Source organism: Salvelinus alpinus, chromosome 15 (genome assembly GCF_045679555.1).
Source record: "Salvelinus alpinus chromosome 15, SLU_Salpinus.1, whole genome shotgun sequence".
NCBI lineage: Eukaryota > Metazoa > Chordata > Actinopteri > Salmoniformes > Salmonidae > Salvelinus > Salvelinus alpinus.
Window position 1 is genome coordinate 12,025,043 of NC_092100.1, and position 22,996 is coordinate 12,048,038.

Here is a 22,996-nt window from a genome sequence, read left to right on the forward strand (position 1 = left end):
CCAGCCTACAAACAGAAACTCAAACAACAAGCTCCCGCGCTCAGGTCTGTTCAACGCTGGTCCGACCAATCTGAATCCACGCTTCAAGACTGCTTCGATCACGCGGATTGGAATATGTTCCGCATTGCGTCCAACAACAATATTGACGAATATGCTGATTCGGTGAGCGAGTTCATTAGGAAGTGCATTGACGATGTCGTACCCACAGCAACGATTAAAACATTCCCAAACCAGAAACCGTGGATTGACGGCAGCATTCGCGTGAAACTGAAAGCGCGAACCACTGCTTTTAACCAGGGCAAGGTGACCGGAAGCATGACCGAATACAAACAGTGTAGCTATTCTCTCCGCAAGGCAATCAAACAGGCTAAGTCCCAGTACAGAGACAAAATCGAGTCGCAATTCAACAGCTCAGACACAAGAGGTATGTGGCAGGGTCTACAGTCAATCACGGATTACAAAAAGAAAACCAGCCCCGTCGCGGACCAGGATGTCTTGCTCCCAGACAGGCTAAACAACTTTTTTGCCCGCTTTGAGGACAATACAGTGCCACTGACACGGCCCCCTACCAAAACCTGCGGGCTCTCCTTCACTGCAGCCGAGGTGAGTAAAACATTTAAACGTGTTAACCCTCGCAAGGCTGCAGGCCCAGACGGCATTCCCAGCCGCGTCCTCAGAGCATGCGCAGACCAGCTGGCTGGTGTGTTTACGGACATATTCAATCAATCCTTATCCCAGTCTGCTGTTCCCACATGCTTCAAGAGGGCCACCATTGTTCCTGTTCCCAAGAAAGCTAAGGTAACTGAGCTAAACGACTACCGCCCCGTAGCACTCACTTCCGTCATCATGAAGTGCTTTGAGAGACTAGTCAAGGACCATATCACCTCCACCCTACCGGACACCCTAGACCCACTCCAATTTGCTTACCGACCCAATAGGTCCACAGACGACGCAATCGCAACCACACTGCACACTGCCCTAACCCATCTGGACAAGAGGAATACCCATGTGAGAATGCTGTTCATCGATTACAGCTCAGCATTTAACACCATAGTACCCTCCAAACTCGTCATCAAGCTCGAGACCCTGGGTCTCGACCCCGCCCTGTGCAACTGGGTCCTGGACTTCCTGACGGGCCGCCCCCAGGTGGTGAGGGTAGGTAACAACATCTCCACCCCGCTGATCCTCAACACTGGGGCCCCACAAGGGTGCGTTCTGAGCCCTCTCCTGTACTCCCTGTTCACCCACGACTGCGTGGCCATGCACGCCTCCAACTCAATCATCAAGTTTGCGGATGACACTACAGTGGTAGGCTTGATTACCAACAACGACGAGACGGCCTACAGGGAGGAGGTGAGGGCCCTCGGAGTGTGGTGTCAGGAAAATAACCTCACACTCAACGTCAACAAAACAAAGGAGATGATTGTGGACTTCAGGAAACAGCAGAGGGAGCACCCCCCTATCCACATCGACGGGTCAGTAGTGGAGAAGGTGGAAAGTTTTAAGTTCCTCGGTGTACACATCACGGACAAACTGAATTGGTCCACCCACACAGACAGCGTTGTGAAGAAGGCGCAGCAGCGCCTCTTCAACCTCAGGAGGCTGAAGAAATTCGGCTTGTCACCAAAAGCACTCACAAACTTCTACAGATGCACAATCGAGAGCATCCTGTCGGGCTGTATCACCGCCTGGTACGGCAACTGCTCCGCCCACAACCGTAAGGCTCTCCAGAGGGTAGTGAGGTCTGCAGAACGCATCACCGGGGGCAAACTACCTGCCCTCCAGGACACCTACACCACCCGATGTCACAGGAAGGCCATAAAGATCATCAAGGACAACAACCACCCAAGCCACTGCCTGTTCACCCCGCTATCATCCAGAAGGCGAGGTCAGTACAGGTGCATCAAAGCAGGGACCGAGAGACTGAAAAACAGCTTCTATCTCAATTTTATGGCAAGAACAGCTCAAATAAGCAAAGAGAAACAACAGTCCATTACTTTAAGACATGAAGGTCAGTCAATCTGGAAAATGTCAAGAACGTTGAAAGTTTCTTCAAGTGCAGTCGCAAAAACCATCAAGCACTATGATGAAACTGGCTCTCATGAGGACCATCACAGGAAAGGAAGACCCAGAGTTACCTCTGCTGCAGAGGATAAGTTCATTAGAGTTAACTGCACTTCAGATCGCAGCCCAGATACTTGAACTCTGAAGCATTTAACAGACACATCAACATCAACTGTTCAGAGGAGACTGTGTGGATCAGGCCTTCATTGTCACGGATTCCCCCGGTACTGCTGCTCATTCCGTTCACCAGCTCCGGAGGTCTACGTCACTGGCCTTCTAGGCGTCACTGAACTGGATCATCACCACCAACCCCGGACTGTCTTGTCTCATTATGCACACCTGGTTCCCATTCCCCCTGATTAGTATGTGCCCTCTGTTCCCCATTGTCCTGGTCGGTTATTGCTATCATGTCCGTTGGTTCTGTGAGTACCTGTGCTATTGTGTTGGCTTCAATGCTACGTGTTATTGTGCACTTGTTTTACGGGTCTCGTCCCATGTACTATTTAGATGTTTACGCATCGCTCTTTTGTTTGGATGGAGAAAATAAAATCCCTATCATGTATTCCTGCATTTGCCTCCTATCATTACACAGCATGACATTCATGGTCGAATTGTTGCAAAGAAACCACTACCAAAGGACACCAATAACAAGGAGAGACTTGCTTGGGCCAAGAAACACGAGCAATGGACATTTAGAACGGTGGAAATCTGTCCTTTGGTCTGACGAGTCCAAATTTGAGATTTTGTGTTCCATCTGCGTGTCATTGTGCCTACTTTGCAAGGCACAACAGCGCAGATGGTTTTTAAACACAGCTTCAGGGTAAAGTATAGGGCTGTAGGTCCAAAAACTACTGGCGCTTCTCCTGAACGCATTTAATAGGTGAACTTAAATCTTTTTTTGTGACCAACATCACAAGGCGTTACTATGACATATGAAGTATGGGTATGCCACTTTTTAAAATAGAAATTGTGTGAGCAATAATAGGACCAAAGTGTAGTTTACATTGTTTAAGGGATATATCAGTAAAGACCACCTCTTCCAGGGAAATAAGAGACACCATATTTTTCTGTCTAAACCAATTGAAGATGTGGCGAAATGCTAACGCCTGGCAATACAATCTAAAGTTAACAATGGATAGTCCTCCTACGTGTTTCCCTCTTTGAAAATGTGTTAATTTTATCTGGGCCCGTTTTACCTTCCCATATACATTTTGAACACAATTTTATCCCAATAGCCAGAACAAAGTTTTCAGCGGAACACAGATAAACTGACAAGCCTCTATTGAATTTCCCGCCATTAGGCTAATTACCTGTAGTCCATCACCAAAGACAGTAGGCTCTGTGCTATCACGTGCTGCACAAACTGTATGCCTGCAGGAGGTGGTCTATAGCAAGGTTATCGAAATGCGGTCCTGCTTTGGGAAACCCTGGTTTACAGGGGGTGGTCTAGGGGTAGATAAAAAATAAAAATAAACTAATAAAACAAACAAATCTATATCGCCTTCTACGTTGTGATTTGCCGATGTTGAGTAAACTTACCATGTGGTAGCTAAAAGGCTGTACATTTTGGGACTACAATAAAAATAAAATAAAAATGTTGTCACATACACTGGATAGGAGTAGTGAAATGTGTTGGTAGTACAGCGCCCCTGGAGAAAATGAGGGTTTAGTGCACAGACATATTTAGCTTGTCAGCTCGGCTATTCAAACCATCGACCTTTCGGTTACTGGCCCAACGCTCTAACCGCTAGGTTACCTGTCACATACAATTAAACAAAATTATTGTTGACTACAATAAACTCATCGTTCCACTAGTTTCAATTCACAATTTAATAAAACTGAATTACATTTGTAATCTACTATATTCATTAAGTGTTGCTTTATTGGGTTCATATTTTGTATAATAACAAAATTATTGCAATCTGAAATAAATATAGATATTTTAATCCACTCTTCAAACTTCATTGCTGAAGAGAGCATCAACACCAACTAGATTTTCTTTTTCACATTTTATCCAAGTCAAGACACAGGGGTTTAAAGGCATTGGATTGGGGCACAAATATGGTTGGAGGGAGTTTTCACCATATTCTTCACATCAGTCCATTACTTAAAAGCCACGAAGGGGAATGTATGAGCGCACAGTTTTAGAGAAGGGTAGAGAATTCGACGGCAAGATACACTTGGCAGATGAAGAGAAATACACTTAAGGGCAGTAAAAATCAAATGGTGACCCCCTATGGGCTTTGGAACACTTTCCCCCTCCTTTAAAACACGAGCCTCTTTGGGATTCTGCTTGTGTTGTTGCCAGAGAACAGGGGAGCAGTAACAGCCGTAGTTATACCTCCGCTGAGCTCAAACCGCATTGGCCTGCAGGGAATGAGCAAGGACAGACAGACGACGGAGGAGGAGAGCGGGATAAGAGATGGGTTATAAACAAGCAAAAGTAAAGGAACACTACACAAGCTGGCTATAACAACTCAGTTTAATTCCTATGAAATAAAGCCTCTTCACAGTTGGTTTCCACATAGGAACATTGATCTGTCATGACATTCTATTGTAATAACAGTTCAATTACATGGCTAGTATGACATTAACAGATTTGATTCACACACAAGGCTTGCACTATGTATAATGTGACTGTGGGTATGAGAAACATGCTTCCTCAGTCATCCAGGATAGCACCTCTATAAAGATAGTTAACATACCATTTGAAAATGCAGGTTTTGTTTACCGGAGTAGAAATTCAATTTACGCCTCTAAAATCTCAAAAAAATAAGGATAATAATTTCATAATCAAAGCATTTTCTCAGATCACCTCGTGAGGTTAATATATTCACAAAATAAACAAAGAATAGTCATACGAACATACAACGTCGAATAGTAACATTGATTTTACGAAGAATGCTACAAAACAAGCCCAGAGAAGTTCTGGAGTTGGAAAAAGTGAGCCATGTGAACATTATGGTTTTGGGTTTGTTCGATACAGGGACACATTCAGAACTACTGCAACACATCTTCACAAAATTCAATGGTTCTGCAGACAAGATTACAAAGTGTAACTACCATGGTTGCATTCCCCTCCAAAAAACGTTTTCTTTGTACAAGGATTTTATATCAATATATGAATAAGACATTTAAATACTTGTCAACCCCCCTGTAATACATCCCCACCCTTTTCCCAGGACCTCTCACAAACAAAAATACATTATTGAAACTGTACACAAATATTCTGTCCATATGCTGTTCTGTTTCATTGTAAGCAGTTGGTATAGCTTCTATTAAAAAATAGTTCTTGCTGGTTTCATAGATGAACACAAAAAAGCTGACGCACGTAGACTGCTGACGTCACCGTTCTGTAAAAGCGGGTAAAGTGGGTAAATAAATGGATAGAAAGAGGTACGGTGTTGATGCTTGTGAGTCTATTCATGTCTATACATTTTGCGTTTTGCACAATGGCAGAGACACACAGAAGTGGAAAAGAAGCCTCCTCTTCTGCTGCAGTTCTAGGAACAGCCCATAACCACACCACAGCAGTGAGAACCACCCCACCCACCCGAAAAAAAAAAAAGACATGCAACTGAGGAGTGCTTTATCTGCATTCTGTAGCAGATGCTACTGTCTATCACTTAGCCTCCTTTAGCATAGATTACATTATCTTTCCTAGTGTTAGCTTAGCTCCTGTTAGCCTAGCTATCACGGCAGAGTGGTGCGTCTCATTAAAACAGGGGCCCGGGGCCATCTTCCTGAGGGGGGAAGTGTGTATTGAGCAGCGTCTCCATGTAGGACACGTAGCTGGAGCTGGGCGTGTATCCTTCACCTTGGTTCTGGAAGGGCACGGACCTGGCTGTGTAAGCTTCACCCTGGTCCTGGAAGGGCACGGACCTGACTGTGTAAGCTTCACCCTGGTCCTGGAAGGGCACGGACCTGACTGTGTAAGCTTCACCCTGGTCCTGGAAGGGCACGGACCTGACTGTGTAAGCTTCACCCTGGTTCTGGAAGGGCACGGACCTGGCTGTGTAAGCTTCACCCTGGTCCTGGAAGGGCACGGCTGGGGAAAGGGGCAGCAGAGGGGCGGCTAGGGCCGACGGTGCTGGGAGAGGATCAGTGAGAGTTGGCATTGGGGTGAGGGTGGGCTCGGAGATGGGTATTGCCAGAGCCTGGGTGAGGGTAAGGGCGCTGATATCAGTGTTGGAGGGACCAGGAGCATGGCTGGGTGTGTGAGGTGTAATACTGTGAGGTACAGGGCCTGTAGCTGGGGGTTGGCATCCGGGGTCCATGGGGACTTGAGGTGTGGGGTGAGGGGCGGGGAGGCGAGGCCTCTTGGCTGCCTGTGGTTCGTCGCCTGACAGAAGGGCTTCCTGGGTTGGTATTGCCTAGACAGGAAAAGACAGCTGATGGTAAAAATAGTGGCATGACATCCACATGATCACTTCTTTCCTATGTTGCGCTCCTACACCCTTCAAACCCCTACAACCAGACAGTAAGGATGGATATTTCAGGAGCATCACATAAAATATGCATTTGATAAAAGGGCTCAACACAGCCATGACTGACAACACCATAATGTAGTGTGGAATAACATGATGAATCTCCTCTCCCCTGCCCACCCCTGCCTCCCTCCCTCCCCAGCCCACCCCTGCCTCCCTCCCCAGCCCACCCCTGCCTCCCTCCCTCCCTCCCCAGCCCACCCCTGCCCTAGTGGGTGGGCGTCAGGTGGTCTCGTACCAGGCGAGTGCAGACTCTCTTGGGCAGGTCCTGCTCCAGCGAATGGATCTCTGTTTGCTTCAGTAACAGCTGGGACGCATCTTGGAACTCCACCTGAAAAGGGGAGAGAGATGGAAAGAGAGAACGAGTGGGAGAGTTAACTAAGGGTCATACTCAAAACAACACAAAAAACAACAAAGCCCAGGATTGTCAGGAGGACAAAATCCAGTAACAGAATTTGAAGACACCCTTTGTGCCATGTTGTCTTGGTGTCGTGTGACTCTGTCGTGTGGCTCTGCCGTGTCGTGTGACTCTGTCGTGTGGCTCTGCCGTGTCGTGTGGCTCTGCCGTGTCTTGCGGCTCTGTCGTGCATACAAATGTGTATGTGAGAGAGAGCAGGTGATTAGCCAGCATCATTAGCATGAGAGAGAGTGGGAGTGAGTGAGAGAGCGATGGAGAGAGAACACATACAAGCACAGTGAAACTCTGAGATTAGCGCGCACACAGACACACACATCCTCCTCCCCAGTCCCATCCTGTGATTAGAAACACATACACACAGAGGCATAACCATATAGTCACATGCATACTACATCCAGTCAGAGCGACACACATACAATGACATTCTACATGATTCTGTGCTTCTAACTTTGTGGCAACAGTTTGGGGAAGGCCCTTTCCTGTTTCAACATGACAATGCCCCCGTGCACAGAGCGAGGTCCATACAGAAATGGTATGCTGAGATCGGTGTGGAAGAACTTGACTGGCCTGTACAGAGCCCTGACCTCAAACTGACTGAACACTGACTGCGAGACACACCTAATCGCCCAACATCAGTTGCCTGACCTCACTACTGCTCTTGTGGCTGACTAGAAGCAAGTCCCCGCAGCAATGTTCCAACATCTAGAGGAAAGCCTTCCCAGAAGAGTGGAGGCTGTTATAGCAGCAAAGGGGGGGGACCAACTCCATATTAATGCCCATGATTTTGGAAAGAGATGTTGGACGAACCATGTAGTGTATGTGGGTGTGTGCCATGTGTCTTGTCATATCACGCATCGCCCAGGCTGAGAGTGTGGAAGAGCTCACAAGGCTCTGTGTGTGTGGTGTACACACACCATGTGTGTTCAGAGGAGTTGTGTTCCTCCAGTACCAGGGACCTCTCCTCTAAGCTTTATACCTCGTAAGCACTCTGTGCGTCGCACCATAAATCCTCCACACGCACCTGCAATGCTAACACTCTCGACTACGTTTGAATGTCCGCTGCAGCAAGATACTCTGCCATAATCTACAAGAGTGCCATCATTTTCAGATAAACACTGTGCTGGAAACAGTCAGATAAACACTGTGCTGGAAACAGTCAGATAAACACTGTGCTGGAAACAGATAAACACTGTGCTGGAAACAGATAAACACTGTGCTGGAAACAGATAAACACTGTGCTGGAAACAGTCAGATAAACACTGTGCTGGAAACAGTCAGATAAACACTGTGCTGGAAACAGATAAACACTGTGCTGGAAACAGATAAACACTGTGCTGGAAACAGTCAGATAAACACTGTGCTGGAAACAGTCAGATAAACACTCAGATAAACACTGTGCTGGAAACAGTCAGATAAACACTGTGCTGGAAATACTCAGAAAACACTCAGATAAACACTGTGCTGGAAAGTCAAAGTCATCTAAGTTTTGGTGTAAAAAAGGCTTCCGCTGTAGAACCAACTTGGTGCAGGGCTGGGGGTTCAATGTAGATGGAGTGGGACATTATAAAGACTGCCTAAAGTTGTCATAAGGACATTTTAAGGGAAATAAATAGTTCTTAACCCATCCATGCATCCTAGAATATATAATGAAAATATACAGTGGCACCACCTTTTTATTTATTTAAAATATATATTTCACCTTTATTTAACCAGGTAGGCCAGTTGAGAACAAGTTCTCATTTACAACTGCAACATGACCAAGATAAAGCAAAGCAGTGCGACACACAACCCAGAGTTACACATAAACAAACGTACAGTCAACACAATAGAAAAGAAAAATCTATGTACAGTGTGTGCAAATGTAGAAGAGTAGGGAGGTCGGCAATACATAGGCCGTAGAGGCGAGAATAATTACAATGTAGCATTAATACTGGAGTGATAGATGTGCAGATGATGACGTGCAAGTAGAGATACTGGGGTGCAAAAGAGCAAGAGGGTAGGTAATAATATGGGGATGAGGTAGTTGGGTGTGCTATTTACAGATTGACTGTGTACAGGTACAGTGATCGGTAAGCTGCTCTGACAGCTGATGCTTAAAGTTAGTGAGGGAGATATAAGACTCCAGCTTCAGAGATTTTTGCAATTCGTTCCAGTCATTGGCAGCAGAGAACCGGAAGGAAAGGCGGCCAAAGGAAGTGTTGGCTTTGGGGATGACCAGTGAAATATACCTGCTGGAGCGCTGCTACGGGTGGGTGTTGCTATGGTGACCAGTGAGCTGAGAGAAGGCAGGGCTTTACCCAGCAAAGACTTATAGATGACCTGGAGACAGTGGGTTTGGCGACGAATATGAAGCGTGGGCCAGCCAACGAGAGCATACAGGTCACAGTGGTGGGTAGTATATGGGGCTTTGGTGACAAAACGGATGGCACTGTGATAGACTACATCCAATTTGCTGAGTAGAGTGTTGGAGGCTATATTATAAATGACATCGTCGAGGATCGGTAGGATAGTCAGTTTTACGAGGGTATGTTTGGCAGCATGAGTGAAGGATGCTTTGTTGCGAAATAAGAAGCCGATTCCAGATTTAATTTTGGATTGGAGATGCTTCATGTGAGTCTTGAAGGAGAGTTTACAATCTTACCAGACACCTAGATATTTGTAGTTGTCTACATATTCTAAGTCCGAACCGTCCAGAGTAGTGATGCTAGTCGGGCGGGCGGGTGCGGGCGGGCAGCGATCGGTTGAAGAGCATGCACTTAAAATAACACCTAGCCTTCTGATATGCACTGTTGACTTTCTGATCGCCTAAATCTGTCATGTGTTTTCAAACCTCCAACGTAGTCTCATGTGGAGATGAGCTACATTGATTTGAACCCATTTACATAACCAGTCCTTTCACATCTACAAGGAAGTACACAGGGTGTGCAGGCACTAACATCCCCGGATTCAACCAATCAACTTGACCTTAGTGAACATCTAGTCAAATGTCTATCCAGACTATTTGTATTGCCCCCCCCCCACTCCCCACTCTCTGTTGTCATCTATGCATAGTCACATTAATTAACTCTACCTACATGTACATACTACCTCAACTAACCGGTGCCCCTGCACATTGACTCTGTACCGTCACCCCCCTGTATATATTGTTGTTTTTTACTGCTGTTCTTTAAATGACCTGTTACTTTTATTTCTTATCTGTATTCTTTGAAACTGCACTGTTGGTTAGAGGCTCGTAAGTAAGCATTTCACTGTAAGGTCTACACCTGTTGTATTCGGCGCATGTGACTAATACGATTTGATTTAGTACTGGAACACAGGGCTAATGGGCTAGTTGGTTGACAAGGTAGAGTGAAGGGAGTGTACGGGCGGGGGGGGGGGGGGCAACGCTCCTCTCACCTGGTAGTACTTGTGCACGTGATCCTTGACGTAGGAGGCGTTGAGTGCCTGGCCCTCCATGTTGTGGACCAACATCAGCTCGCTGGTCTCTGGGGGGCCGTTACGAAGACAGTCGTGACTCTGGAGGGAGGGAGAGAACGGAGTGATTGATTTGAGGAACAGGTTAGGATTTGATGCATCTAACATTCACTAGATATATGTCATTCTATAGCCACTGCTTTGATTTGTCAGTTGTCACTATGTCAACACATATCATGGTCACCTCACCATGGCTAAGATCGACAGACGTGTAGAGAGAGGCTAACAGACGGAGAGAGCGAGAGGCTGAGAGAGCGAGAGGCTGAGAGAGCGAGAGGCTGAGAGAGCGAGAGGCTGAGAGAGCGAGAGGCTGGCTGACAGAGGGACTCACCACAACGTTCTCGGGGAAGATGTTGTCACAGTAGGAGCCGTCATCATAGTTGACCTCGTAGAAGGTTTGTGAGGTCATGCCAATGATGGTGCAGGGGTAGAACCAGCCATCGATGTTCCGACCAATTACCTTCTGGCCAAGAGAAAACTCCCCCCTTGGCCCCGCCCTTGCCTAGAGAGAGGGAGGAGTGTGAAAATAGAAACTATTTGAATTTAATCTATAGTCATTTTATTTCTATGGTGTTAGAGCAGTTATAAAAGACAGTGTTATATATTTCATGGCACATAGTGGACAAAACATCAAGAACACCTGCTCTTTCCATGACGAAGATTGTCCACATGAATGCTATGATCCCTTATTGATGTCACTTGTTAAATCCACTTCAAATCAGTGTAGATGAAGGAGAGGAGGCAGGTTAAAGAAGGATTTTCAAGCCTTGAGACATGGATTGTGTATGTGTGTCATTCAAAGGGTGAATTGGCAAGACAAAATATTTAAGTGCCTTTGAACGGGGGGGGGGGGGGGGTATGATAGTGGGTGTCAGGCGCAGCGGTTTGTGTCAAGAACTGCAACGCTGCTGGGTTTTTCACGCTCAACAGTTTACCGTGTATCAAGAATGATCGACCACCCCAAATACATCCAGCCAACTTGACAACTGTGGGAAGCATTGGAGCCAACATGGGCCACCATCCTTGTGAAACGCTTTTGACACCTTATAGAGTCCATGCCCCGACAAATTGAAGCTGTTCTGGGGGCAAAACTCAATATTAGGAAGCTGTTCTTAATGTTTTGTACACTCAGTGTGTGCGTGTGATTATATACAGTACCGGTCGAAAGTTTGGAATATTTTGGACTACTCATTCAAGGGATTTTCTTAATTTTCCCCCTATTTTCTACATTGTAGAATAAAGACATAACAACACATATGGAATCATGTAGTAACCAAAAAAAAGTGATAAACAACTCAAAATATATTTTATCTTTGAGATTCTTCAAAGTAGCCCCCCTTTGCTTTGATGACATCTTTGCACACTCTTGGCATTCTCTCAACCAGCTTCATGAGTTAATCAACCGGAATGCATTTCAATTAACCGGTGTGCCTTGTTAATTTGTGGAATTTTTCTTTCTTAATGAGTTTGAGCCAATCAGTTGTGTTGTGACAAGGTAGGGGTGGTATACAGAATATAGCCCTATTTGGTAAAAGACCAAGAACAGCTCAAATAAGCAAAAAGAAACGACAGTCCATCATTACTTTAAACACATGGTCAGTCAATCTGGAAAATGTCAAGAAATGTAAAAGTTTCTTCAAGTACAATCGCAAAACCCATCAAGCGCTATGATGAAACTGGCTCACATGAGGACCGCCACAGGAAAGGAAGACCCAGAGTTACCTCTGCTGCAGAGGATAAGTTCATTAGAGTTACCAGCCTCAGAAATTGCAGCCAAAAAAAATGCTTCACGGAGTTCAAGTAACAGACACATCAACTGTTCAGAGGAGACTGTGTGAATCAGGCCTTCATTGTCAAATTGTTGTGAAGAAACCACTACTGAAGGACACCAATAAGAAGAAGAGACTTGCTTGGGCCAAGAAATATGAGCAATGGAAATTAGACCGGTGGAAATCTGTCCTTTGGTCTGATGAGTCCAAATTTGAGAATTTTGGTTCCAACTGCTGTGCCTTTGTGAGACGCAGAGTAGGTGAACAGATGATCTCTGCATGTGGAGGCCAGGTCATCTGTGGAGGCCAGATGACCTGGCCTCCACAATCACCCGACCTCAACCCAATTGAGGATGATCTCTGCATGTGTGGTTCCCACTGTGAAGCATGGAGGAGGAGGTGTGATGGTGGTTTGCTGGTGACACTGGTATTTATTTAGAATTCAAGGCACACTGAACCAGCATGGCTACCACAGCATTCTGCAGCGATACGCCATCCCATCTGGTTTGCGCTTAGTGGAACTATCATTTGTATTTCAACAAGACAATGACCCAACACATCTCCAGGCTGTGTAAGGGCTATTTGATCAAGAAGGAGAGTGATGGAGTGCTGTATCAGATGCGCTGGCCTCCACAATCACCCAACCTCAATTGAGATGAGGTTGGGTGATTGTGATCTACTACACATCGACGCTACTCCAACGAATCCAGTGACCACCAGAGACATTCTTCAAAGGACAGAGGTCTCAGGTTGGCGATACGGTCGTCCATCTACCACCAACCTACTGAAGCGCAGCTCAGAGTAAATATTTATTGCATTTTCCTTTTTCAAATGGGCGGTAATTTAGAATGCATAAGATACTGTATTTGCGATAACACAGCTTCGCCTATGTTCCAGTCTCCCGCTCTTTCACTAAAACCCAGCCCCCCCCTTTCCTTTGTGTAACAAGCTGTCATGTCTATTCCGCCCGCTAGGGACGTTTGCCTTTATGACGGCAAGTTTGTGATTCAAGTTATGATTTAATTGGATATGTGTGATTCTGTGTGATTAGTTAGGTATTTAGTAAATAAATAATTAAACCCAATTTTGTATTGCTGATTCAACTTGTTAGCCAGGATTCTTGCAGATAACCAAGGATTTACCACTTTCAGATGAGACTGAATAAAATGACGATTAATGTGACTGCTATGGATGTAAAATATTACTAAATCTTTAAGAGTTTATTCGGAAGATAACAGCTCTATAAATATTATTTTGTGGTGTCCCTCTCTAGTTAATTACGTTTACATGATTAGCTCAATCAGGTAATATTAATTACGGAGAAATTATTTTATAGAATAGAATGTCAAAGCAATTAATCTGGCATAGTCAAAGACACGACAATGTGTAGACTTTACCGTGAAATGCTTCCTCACGAGCCCCTTTCCCAACAACGCAGAGTTAAAAAGTAACAAAAATTTGCTAAAGATTTATAAATAAATAGTTACACAATAAAATAACAACAAGGCTTTATACACAACGAGTACCAGTACCGAGTCAATGTGCAATGGTACAAGGTAGTGTAGTTGAAGTAACATGTACATGAAGGGTCAAAGTGACCGGGCAATCAGGAGAGATAATAAAGTAGAAGCAGTGTGAAAGTGTCTATAAGTGCGTGTGTGGCGTCAATATGCATGTGTGTGTTTTGTGTGTGTGTGTGTGAGCGTATGTAGTGTGTGCGTTGAAAAGGCATTGGTGAGTTAGTCTCCAACATTTCGCTACACTCGCATTAACATCTGCTAACCATGTGTATGTGACAAATAACATTTTATTTGATTCGTTGGAGTGTCAGTGTAGCGTTTGTGTATATATATATATATATATATATATATATATATATATATATATATATATATATATATATATATATATATATATATATATATATATACAGTGGGGAGAACAAGTATTTGATACACTGACGATTTTGCAGGTTTTCCTACTTACAAAGCATGTAGAGGTCTGTAATTTTTATCATAGGTACACTTCAACTGTGAGAGACGGAATCTAAAACAAAAATCCAGAAAATCACATTGTATGATTTTTAAGTAATTAATTTGCATTTTATTGCATGACATAAGTATTTGATACATCAGAAAAGCAGAACTTAATATTTGGTACAGAAACCTTTGTTTGCAATTACAGAGATCATACGTTTCCTGTAGTTCTTGACTAGGTTTGCACACACTGCAGCAGGGATTTTGGCCCACTCCTCCCTACAGATCTTCTCCAGATCCTTCAGGTTTCGGGGCTGTCGCTGGGCAATACGGACTTTCAGCTCCCTCCAAAGATTTTCTATTGGGTTCAGGTCTGGAGACTGGCTAGGCCACTCCAGGACCTTGAGATGCTTCTTACGGAGCCACTCCTTAGTTGCCATGGCTGTGTGCTTCGTGTCGTTGTCATGCTGGAAGACCCAGCCACGACCCATCTTCAATGCTCTTACTGAGGGAAGGAGGTTGTTGGCCAAGATCTCGCGATACATGGCCCCATCCATCCTCCCCTCAATACGGTGCAGTCGTCCTGTCCCCTTTGCAGAAAAGCATCCCGAAAGAATGATGTTTCCACCTCCATGCTTCACGGTTGGGATGGTGTTCTTGAGGTTGTACTCATACTTCTTCTTCCTCCAAACACGGCGAGTGGAGTTAGACCAAAAAGCTCTATTTTTGTCTCATCAGACCACATGACCTTCTCCCATTCCTCCTCTGGATCATCCAGATGGTCATTGGCAAACTTCAGACAGGCCTGGACATGCACTGGCTTAAGCAGGGGGACCTTGCGTGCGCTGCAGGATTTTAATCCATGACGGCGTAGTGTGTTACTAATGGTTTTCTTTGAGACTGTGGTCCCAGCTCTCTTCAGGTCATTGACCAGGTCCTGCCGTGTAGTTCTGGGCTGATCCCTCACCTTCCTCATGATCATTGATGCCCCACGAGGTGAAATCTTGCATGGAGCCCCAGACCGAGGGTGATTGACCGTCATCTTGAACTTCTTCCATTTTCTAATAATTGCGCCAACAGTTGTTTCCTTCTCACCAAGCTGCTTGCCTATTGTCCTGTAGCCCATCCCAGCCTTGTGCAGGTCTACAATTTTATCCCTGATGTCCTTACACAGCTCTCTGGTCTTGGCCATTGTGGAGAGGTTGGAATCTGTTTGATTGAGTGTGTGGACAGGTGTCTTTTATACAGGTAACGAGTTCAAACAGGTGCAGTTAATACAGGTAATGAGTGGAGAACAGGAGGGCTTCTTAAAGAAAAACTAACAGGTCTGTGAGAGCCGGAATTCTTACTGGTTGGTAGGTGATCAAATACTTATGTCATGCAATAAAATGCAAATTAATTATTTAAAAATCATACAATGTGAGTTTCTGGATTTTTGTTTTAGATTCCGTCTCTCACAGTTGAAGTGTACCTATGATAAAAATTACAGACCTCTACATGCTTTGTAAGTAGGAAACACTGCCGATTTTGCAGGTTATCAAATACTTGTTCTCCCCACTGTATGTATGTACAGTGGCTTGCGAAAGTATTCACCCCCCTTGACATTTTCCTATTTTGTTGCCTTACAACCTGGAATTAAAATAGATTTTGGTGGGGATTTGTATCATTTGATTTACACAACATGCCTACCACTTTAAAGATGCAAAATATATTTTTTTGTGAAACAAAAACAAAGAAGAAATAAGACAGAAAAACAGAACTTGAGCTTGCATAACTATTCACCCTTATAAAGTCAATACTTTGTTGAGCCACCTTTTGCAGCAATTACAGCTGCAAGTCTCTTAGGATATGTTCTTTATAAGCTTGGCACATCTAGCCACTGGGATTTCTGCCTTTTCTTCAAGACAAAACTGCTCCCGCTCCTTCAAGTTGGATGGGTTCTGCTGGTGTACAGCAATCTTTAAGTCATACCACAGATTCTCAATTGGATTGAGGTCTAAGCTTTGACTAGGCCATTCCAAGACATGTAAATGTTTCCCCTTAAAACCACTCGAGTGTTGCTTTAGCAGTATGCTTAGGGTCATTGTCCTGCTGCAAGGTGAACCTCCGTCCCAGTCTCAAGTCTCTGGAAGTCTGAAACAGGTTTCCCTCAAGCATTTCCCCGTATTTAGTGCCATACACCATTCCTTCAATTCTGAACAGTTTCCCAGTTCCTGCCGATGAAAAACATACCCACAGCATGATGCTGCCACCACCATGCTTCACTGGGGGGATGGGGTTTTCGGGGTGATGAGAGGTGTTGAGTTTGCGCCAGCCGTAGGGTTTTCCTTGATGGCCAAAAAGCTCAATTTTAGTCTCATCTGAACAGAGTACCTTCTTCCATGTGTTTGGGGAGTCCCCCACATACCTTTTGGCAAACACAAAACGTGTTTGCTTATTTTTTTCTTTAAGACATGTCTTTTTTCTGGCCACTCTTCTGTAAAGCCCAGCTCTGTGGCGTGTACGGCTTAAAGTGGTCTTATGGACAGATACTCCAATCTCTGCTGTGGAGCTTTGCAGCTCCTTCAGGTTTATCTTTGGTCTCTTTGTTGCCTCTCTGATTAATGCCCTCCTTGCCTGGTCCGTGAGTTTTGGTGGACGGCCCTCTCTTGGCAGGTTTGTTGAGGTGCCATATTCTTTCCATGTTTTAATAATGGATTTAGTGGTGCTCTGTGGGATGTTCAAAGTTTCTGATATTTTTTCATAACCCAACCCTGATCTGTAGTTCTCCACAACTTTGTCCCTGACCTGTTTGGAGAGCTCCTTGGTCTTCATGGTGCAATCTTCATGGAGATCATGTGACAAATAAAGTTCACCTGTGTGCAATCTAATTATGTGACTTCTGAAGGTAATTGGTTGCACCAGATCATATTTAGGGGCTTCATAGCAAAGGGGGTGAATACATATGCATGTACCACTTTTCTGTTTTTTTATTTTTTGAAACAAGTTATTTTTTTAATTTCACTTCACCAATTTGGACTATTTTGTGTATGTCCATTACATGAAATCCAAATAATAATCCATTTAAAGTTAGATTGTAATGCAACAATAGGAAAAACGCCAAGGGGGATGAATACTTTTGCAAGGCACTGTACATTCAGAATATAATTCTCAGATAAAAAGGAACCAAGTTGTACATTTACCAAAGATTCAAGAATCTTTGCTAGACAAGAAATCCAAGACATGGCATGATAATGATGAATAACACTAGTGTCCCCAACCTTATGGAGTAGCAGCCACTGTCATAGGAGCTCAATCGCACAAGTGAATGAATCTTTGCAGATTTCACTCGTTGCTTTGAAAATACAGTATTTGTCAAATAAATACAAAAGTTATTTATTTGAGTTCATGTTGGAATTGCAGAAGCTTTTCTACATATACAGTGCATTCGGAAAGTATTCAGACCCCTTGACTTTTTCCTCATTTTGTTACAGCCTTATTCTAAAAGGGATTACATTGAGGGGAAAAACAATCTACACACAATACCCCATACTGACAAAGCAAAAACAGGTTTAGACATTTTTGCTAATTAATAAAAAACAAAATCACATTTACACAAGTATTCAGACCCTTTACTCTGTACTTTGTTGAAGCACCTTTCGCATCGATTACACCCTCGAGTCTTCTTGGGTATGATGCTATAAGCTTGGCACACCTGTATTTGGGGAGTTTCTCCCATTCTTCTCAACAGATAATCTCAAGCTCTGTCAGGTTGGATGGGGAGTGTCGCTGCACAGCTATTTTCAGGTCTCTCCAGAGATGTTCGATTGGGTTCAAGTCCGGGCTCTGGCTGGACCACTCAAGGATATTCAGACTTTTCCCGAAGCTACTCCTGCATTGTCCTGTTGGAAGGCTAACCATTGCCCTAGTCGGAGGTCCTGAGCGCTCTGGAGCAGGTTTTCATCAAGGATCTCCCTGTACTTTGCTCCGTTCATCTTTCCCTGTGAGTGAGAGGTGCTTCTGAGCACTCAGGGAGTAGGGAAAAACGGCCACTGGCAGCAAAAGGCATGGATTTGTTGGGGGTGCATTACAGCCACACAAAGGGGATGCCGCTGGGAAATGTGAGGCGTTATCATGTGCAAAGCTCATGCTTTTCAAATCATCATTAGAGTCGCATCATGCAGCCTTAAAATGTATAACAAATCTAAACATATAGCCCAACATTAGTAAAACAACTAAAGTTACATTAATAACGTTAAATGAATCATATAGGAGTACCTATTTCTTTGTTAACCGCTCAACACAGAATATCTACATGCGCCTACTCCCTCAAATCATTGAGAAAATATCCTTTCTATTTTATTCAGCTTTGGTCAATTGTATTCTTCATACTATAAAATAATGCCATGGAATCTAACCAAATCTTATCTGCTCAATGAACTAGTGTAGCCCACAGCCATATGGCATAGCATAACATAAGAGTACGCTATTCTGTTCTTCTGAAATAGACTACATTTTCTTCATATCATGCTTCTTTAGACCTGTCTAAAATAAATAATGGATTCATTGTGAAGGTGTAGGCTATATAACAAGGATTTATTAGATATTTTAAAATGTAGACGTTCCAAAGGTCTGCATCAGTGGCTTGTAGGAAGCCAGGCGACGCTAAATGTGTTTGTCAATTACCGTGAGAACGACAGTAATTTGCTTGACAATCACCGGCTGACGATATTTCGTGGCCGCCACAGTCCTATTTCCTATTTCCTCCAGACGTGACGCTTGGCATTCAGGCCAAAGAGTTCAATCTTGGTTTCATCAGACCAGAGAATCTTGTTTCTCATGGTCGGAGATTCTTTAGGTGCCTTTTTGGCAAACTCCAAGCGGCTGTCATGTGCCTTTTACTGAGGAGTGGCTTCCATCTGGCCACTCTACCATGAAGGCCTGATTGGGGGAGTGGTGGAGTGCTGCAGAGATGTTTGTCTAACTTTATTAGCCAGCTAATTTTCACAACATAAACTCAATGATTTGATCAGTTAAGTTGACTGTTGCTCAACATTTCTCTGGCTAGCTAACGGAGAATTAATTCCAGCTAGCAAGATATTTAACAACGCTAACAATGCTTGTTCCACCACACTTTTTCCCTCACCTCAAACTTTCCAAATGCCAGTAGTTTTTTGGTTACAGCTCATGAAGTACGCTTCATCACCTTCTCACCCCAGTCTCCGCGGTCAGGCTTCTCGCCTACCTCTTCGTTATCGTTCAGGGGAGGCGCTGCTGTAACTGGCAAACTGCCTTTCCACTCTCCTGCTGTCTTGGTACCTTATAGACAGGTGTGCCTTTTCAAATCTTTTCCAAACAACTGAATTTAACACAAGTGGACTCCAATCAAGTTGTAGAAATGTAAATAAGGGATATTCTTTTTAATACATTTGCAAACATTTCTAAAAAAACGTTTCTCACCGTCAACAATATGGGTTATTGTGTGTAGATCGATGAGAAAGAAAATACATTTAATCCATTTTAGAATAAGGCTGTAACGTAAGAAAATATGGAAAAAGGGAAAGGTCTGAATACTTTCCAAATGCACTGTACATAGTACAGACCCCTGGCCATTGCATAGATAGAAGGCTTCATCAGAAAATCATACAGCTTAACAGTGCAGTTAATACTTATCTTGATATCATACATCATTACTATACAGATTATTATTTTGCTGCTGTTTAACGTTGCATGTAGAAATGTGGCGAATAGACAGAAGTTTTCATTCTACATGCCAGAGAAGCATGCATGTTCTGCATAACCTATGAATACCTGAACATTATACAATGTTGTGCCCCTACTGTACCTTGTGATTGGTCTTCTTATGCTTGTGGCAGGTGACAGACACCACGTAGGGCCAATCGGCTGGCTTCATGAGCACACCGGCGATGTGGGCGCAGGTGACGTGGAAGGAGGTGGAGCAGTTGTCGTGGGAACACTGGATACACGCGCCACACATCTGCTTGGTGTTCTTGTGGCAGTACACACACTTCTGCAACACCAGAGAGGTGTGGTAGAATCAACACATTAGATTAGTCTGTGTCTAAAGGCAATATCACTTTTCTATACACTATTGTCAGATAAAAAAACTAAAATTTCAGGAGTAGGTTTGTAAAAATCAGTTGGTTAACTTTGAGATATTTGATACAGTATGAACAGTTTACTCGTTGCAGTGTTTCCCCTATATGCATTAGCAGCGGCGTTGCTCCCTCTGCATCAATCCATCTCATTCTCTGTCGGTCCTTCTTCAGTTGTTTTAATCTTCCTTCCGCCCACCTCTCCTTCACTTTCAATTAGATTTTTCTAACTCCTCTCTCTATTTCTCACCATCCCTCCTTTCCTTTTCCCTACTCTTTCAACCCCTTCCTGCAGGTCTCTCCGCCTCAAAGCCCCCCATAGGGCCCTGGCTCTGAGGTATGTCAGCGGCCCCACAGTCTCCCGATTTTAATATTCCACTGGCCAGAATCACGAGATGGACTCCACAGACGGAACAACCAAAGGGTAGCACGGGGGGGAGATTTATTTATCTGTTTGCTAATTTCCCTTTTTTCCTTCAGACATTGCCCTGGGGTAAAGCCATTACATAACATTTCCTCCGAGTTTTTTTGTTTCAATTGTAAAGTCAACTTTATAAAAAATTAAAACAAACGCGGCAGACAGAATTCTCAAAAATGTTAGGGTTGGGGCCAAACATTCTAGAAAGTTTTTTGTAGCTAAGGAGCATAAATTGGAGTAGAAGTGCTCACCAGTCTCTGCACTAATGAATGAATCGACGCAAAGTGTCCCATTCGACTTGGGATATATAGTGACTATTTTACATGAGGAAAAACTAAAAAAGGTACCGTGGTGTTCTTTGAGGGTTTGTGCTGCGTTCCAATTAGTTTAAACCCTTCCATGTATCCCAGAACTTTTAAAAAGGAGGACAGACTCTGAATCACTTTTCTGAATAAAAGCAAATATCAACGGGTTAGGACAAAACATGTACCACAGAGACAGGCCCAGTCATCCAATCATTAAGAGGGTGGGACGATTTTTCACAGCCTTTGGAAACGCGGCTTTGACAGCGGGTGGATGTAAATTATTCAAAAGACAGTCCTCACTTCCTTTCATAGATTACAACAGTACTTGTAGATTTGTGACAATGCCACTGCAAAGGCTGTGCAATTGACTCTGAAGTCTATTTGGATTAAGCGAGGGATAAAAGTAGGGAAGAAAGCAGTTTGTTCAGCAGCGCGGCAGCGATGGGAAATTGCCTCCTGCCAGCAGGATCAATGCAGATCATTTAGCGCAGTGAGAAATTACTCCTGATTTATTCAGACAGTTTTGCATCTATTATTCACCAAAGTTCTCCTGCTCCTCGGACCGCAAACACACAATCCATCCAGGAGGAGGAGAGGGACAGAACAGATGGAGGGTAGAAAACGGAGTGACAGAGAGAGAGGGAGAGAGAGGACAGACGATAGAACGAGCGATAGAGAATGAGCACGAGAGAGCGAGACGGAGAATGAGAAAGCGAGAAGAGACACCAAGAAGGAGAAAGGAGAGAGAAGAGGTACACTCAGAACCAATAAAGTCAAGCAGCAGACACTAACTGAGGAGTCCATAAACACAAACAACTTCTGGCAAAATGTAAATAAATAAAAATCTAAACGAGGAATTAGCGATACAAAATGGTGACATATGGACAGCCCATTTTAACACACTACAACACCATTCAAATGGATGCAAACGCAGAACAATGCCAAATTCATGAGAAGTTGAATGGCGCAACAAAGGACAATCAAAATCCATTGGACTCCTCAATTCCTGACCAGGAGCTCTATAAGAAACTTCAGGCCTGACGGCATCCTAAATGAGATGCTCGAATTCACTAGTGCGAAATGGCTATATTAAAACGGTTTAATTTGATACTGAGTGTAGGTTACTTCCTTGACATCAAGGACACACAACCCCAATCTTTAAGAACAGAGACAAATTTGACCCTAACAATTAGAGGCATTTGTGTTAACAGTAACCTGGAAAGTATTATAGTAGTATTATAAATGTAAGAGTTGTAAAATGTCTTTAAAAACACCATGTCTTGAGTAAAAGCCAAATTGGATTTATACCAAAACATCGCACGACCGATCATACAGTCGGAAGTTTACATACACCTTAGCCAAATACATTTAAACTCAGTTTCTCACAATTCCTGACATTTAATACTAGTAAAAATTCCCTGTTTTAGGTCAGTTAGGATCACCACTTTATTTTAAGAATGTGAAATGTCAGAATAATAGTAGTGATTTATTTCTTTCATCACATTCCCAGTGGGTCAGAAGTTTACATACACTCAATTAGTATTTCGTAGCATTGCTTTTAAAATGTTTAACTTGGGTCAAATGTTTCAGGTAGCCTTCCACAAGCTTCCCACAATAAGTTGGGTGAATTTTGGCCCATTCCTCCTGACAGAGCTGGTGTAACTGAGTCAGGTTTGTAGGCCTCCTTGCTCGCCCACAAATTTTCCATAGGATTTGAGGTCAGGGCTTCGTGATGGCCACTCCAAAACCTTGACTTTGTTGTCCTTATCCATTTTGCCACAACTTTGGGAGTATGCTTGGGGTCATTGTCCATTCGGAAGACCCATTTGCGACCAAGCTTTAACGTCTTGAGATGTTGCGTCAATATATCCACACTTTTCCTCCCTCATGATGCCATCTATTTTGTGAAGTGCACCAGTCCCTCCTACAGCAAAGCACCCCCACAACATGATGCTGCCACCCCCGTGCTTCACAGTTGGGATGGTGTTCT

At 43.9% G+C, this 22,996-nt stretch overlaps 1 protein-coding gene across 4 annotated transcripts in view; it reads right to left on the reverse strand.

Moving 5' to 3' along the window:
• Positions 1 to 5,634: 5,634 nt before the first annotated feature.
• The window catches only part of LOC139539489 (lysine-specific demethylase 4B-like), a 103,065-nt gene continuing 85,703 nt past the window's right edge, over positions 5,635 to 22,996 (reverse strand). For all 4 annotated transcript variants that reach the window (XM_071342492.1, XM_071342491.1, XM_071342490.1 and 1 more), the window contains 5 exons: positions 20,013 to 20,198; positions 10,775 to 10,945; positions 10,366 to 10,485; positions 6,790 to 6,882; positions 5,635 to 6,437 (listed from right to left, as the gene is read on the reverse strand). In XM_071342492.1, coding sequence (XP_071198593.1) covers positions 5,781 to 6,437; positions 6,790 to 6,882; positions 10,366 to 10,485; positions 10,775 to 10,945; positions 20,013 to 20,198 — 1,227 coding nt within the window. In that variant the 3' untranslated portion in view covers positions 5,635 to 5,780. The remainder of the gene's footprint in view (positions 6,438 to 6,789; positions 6,883 to 10,365; positions 10,486 to 10,774; positions 10,946 to 20,012; positions 20,199 to 22,996) is intronic.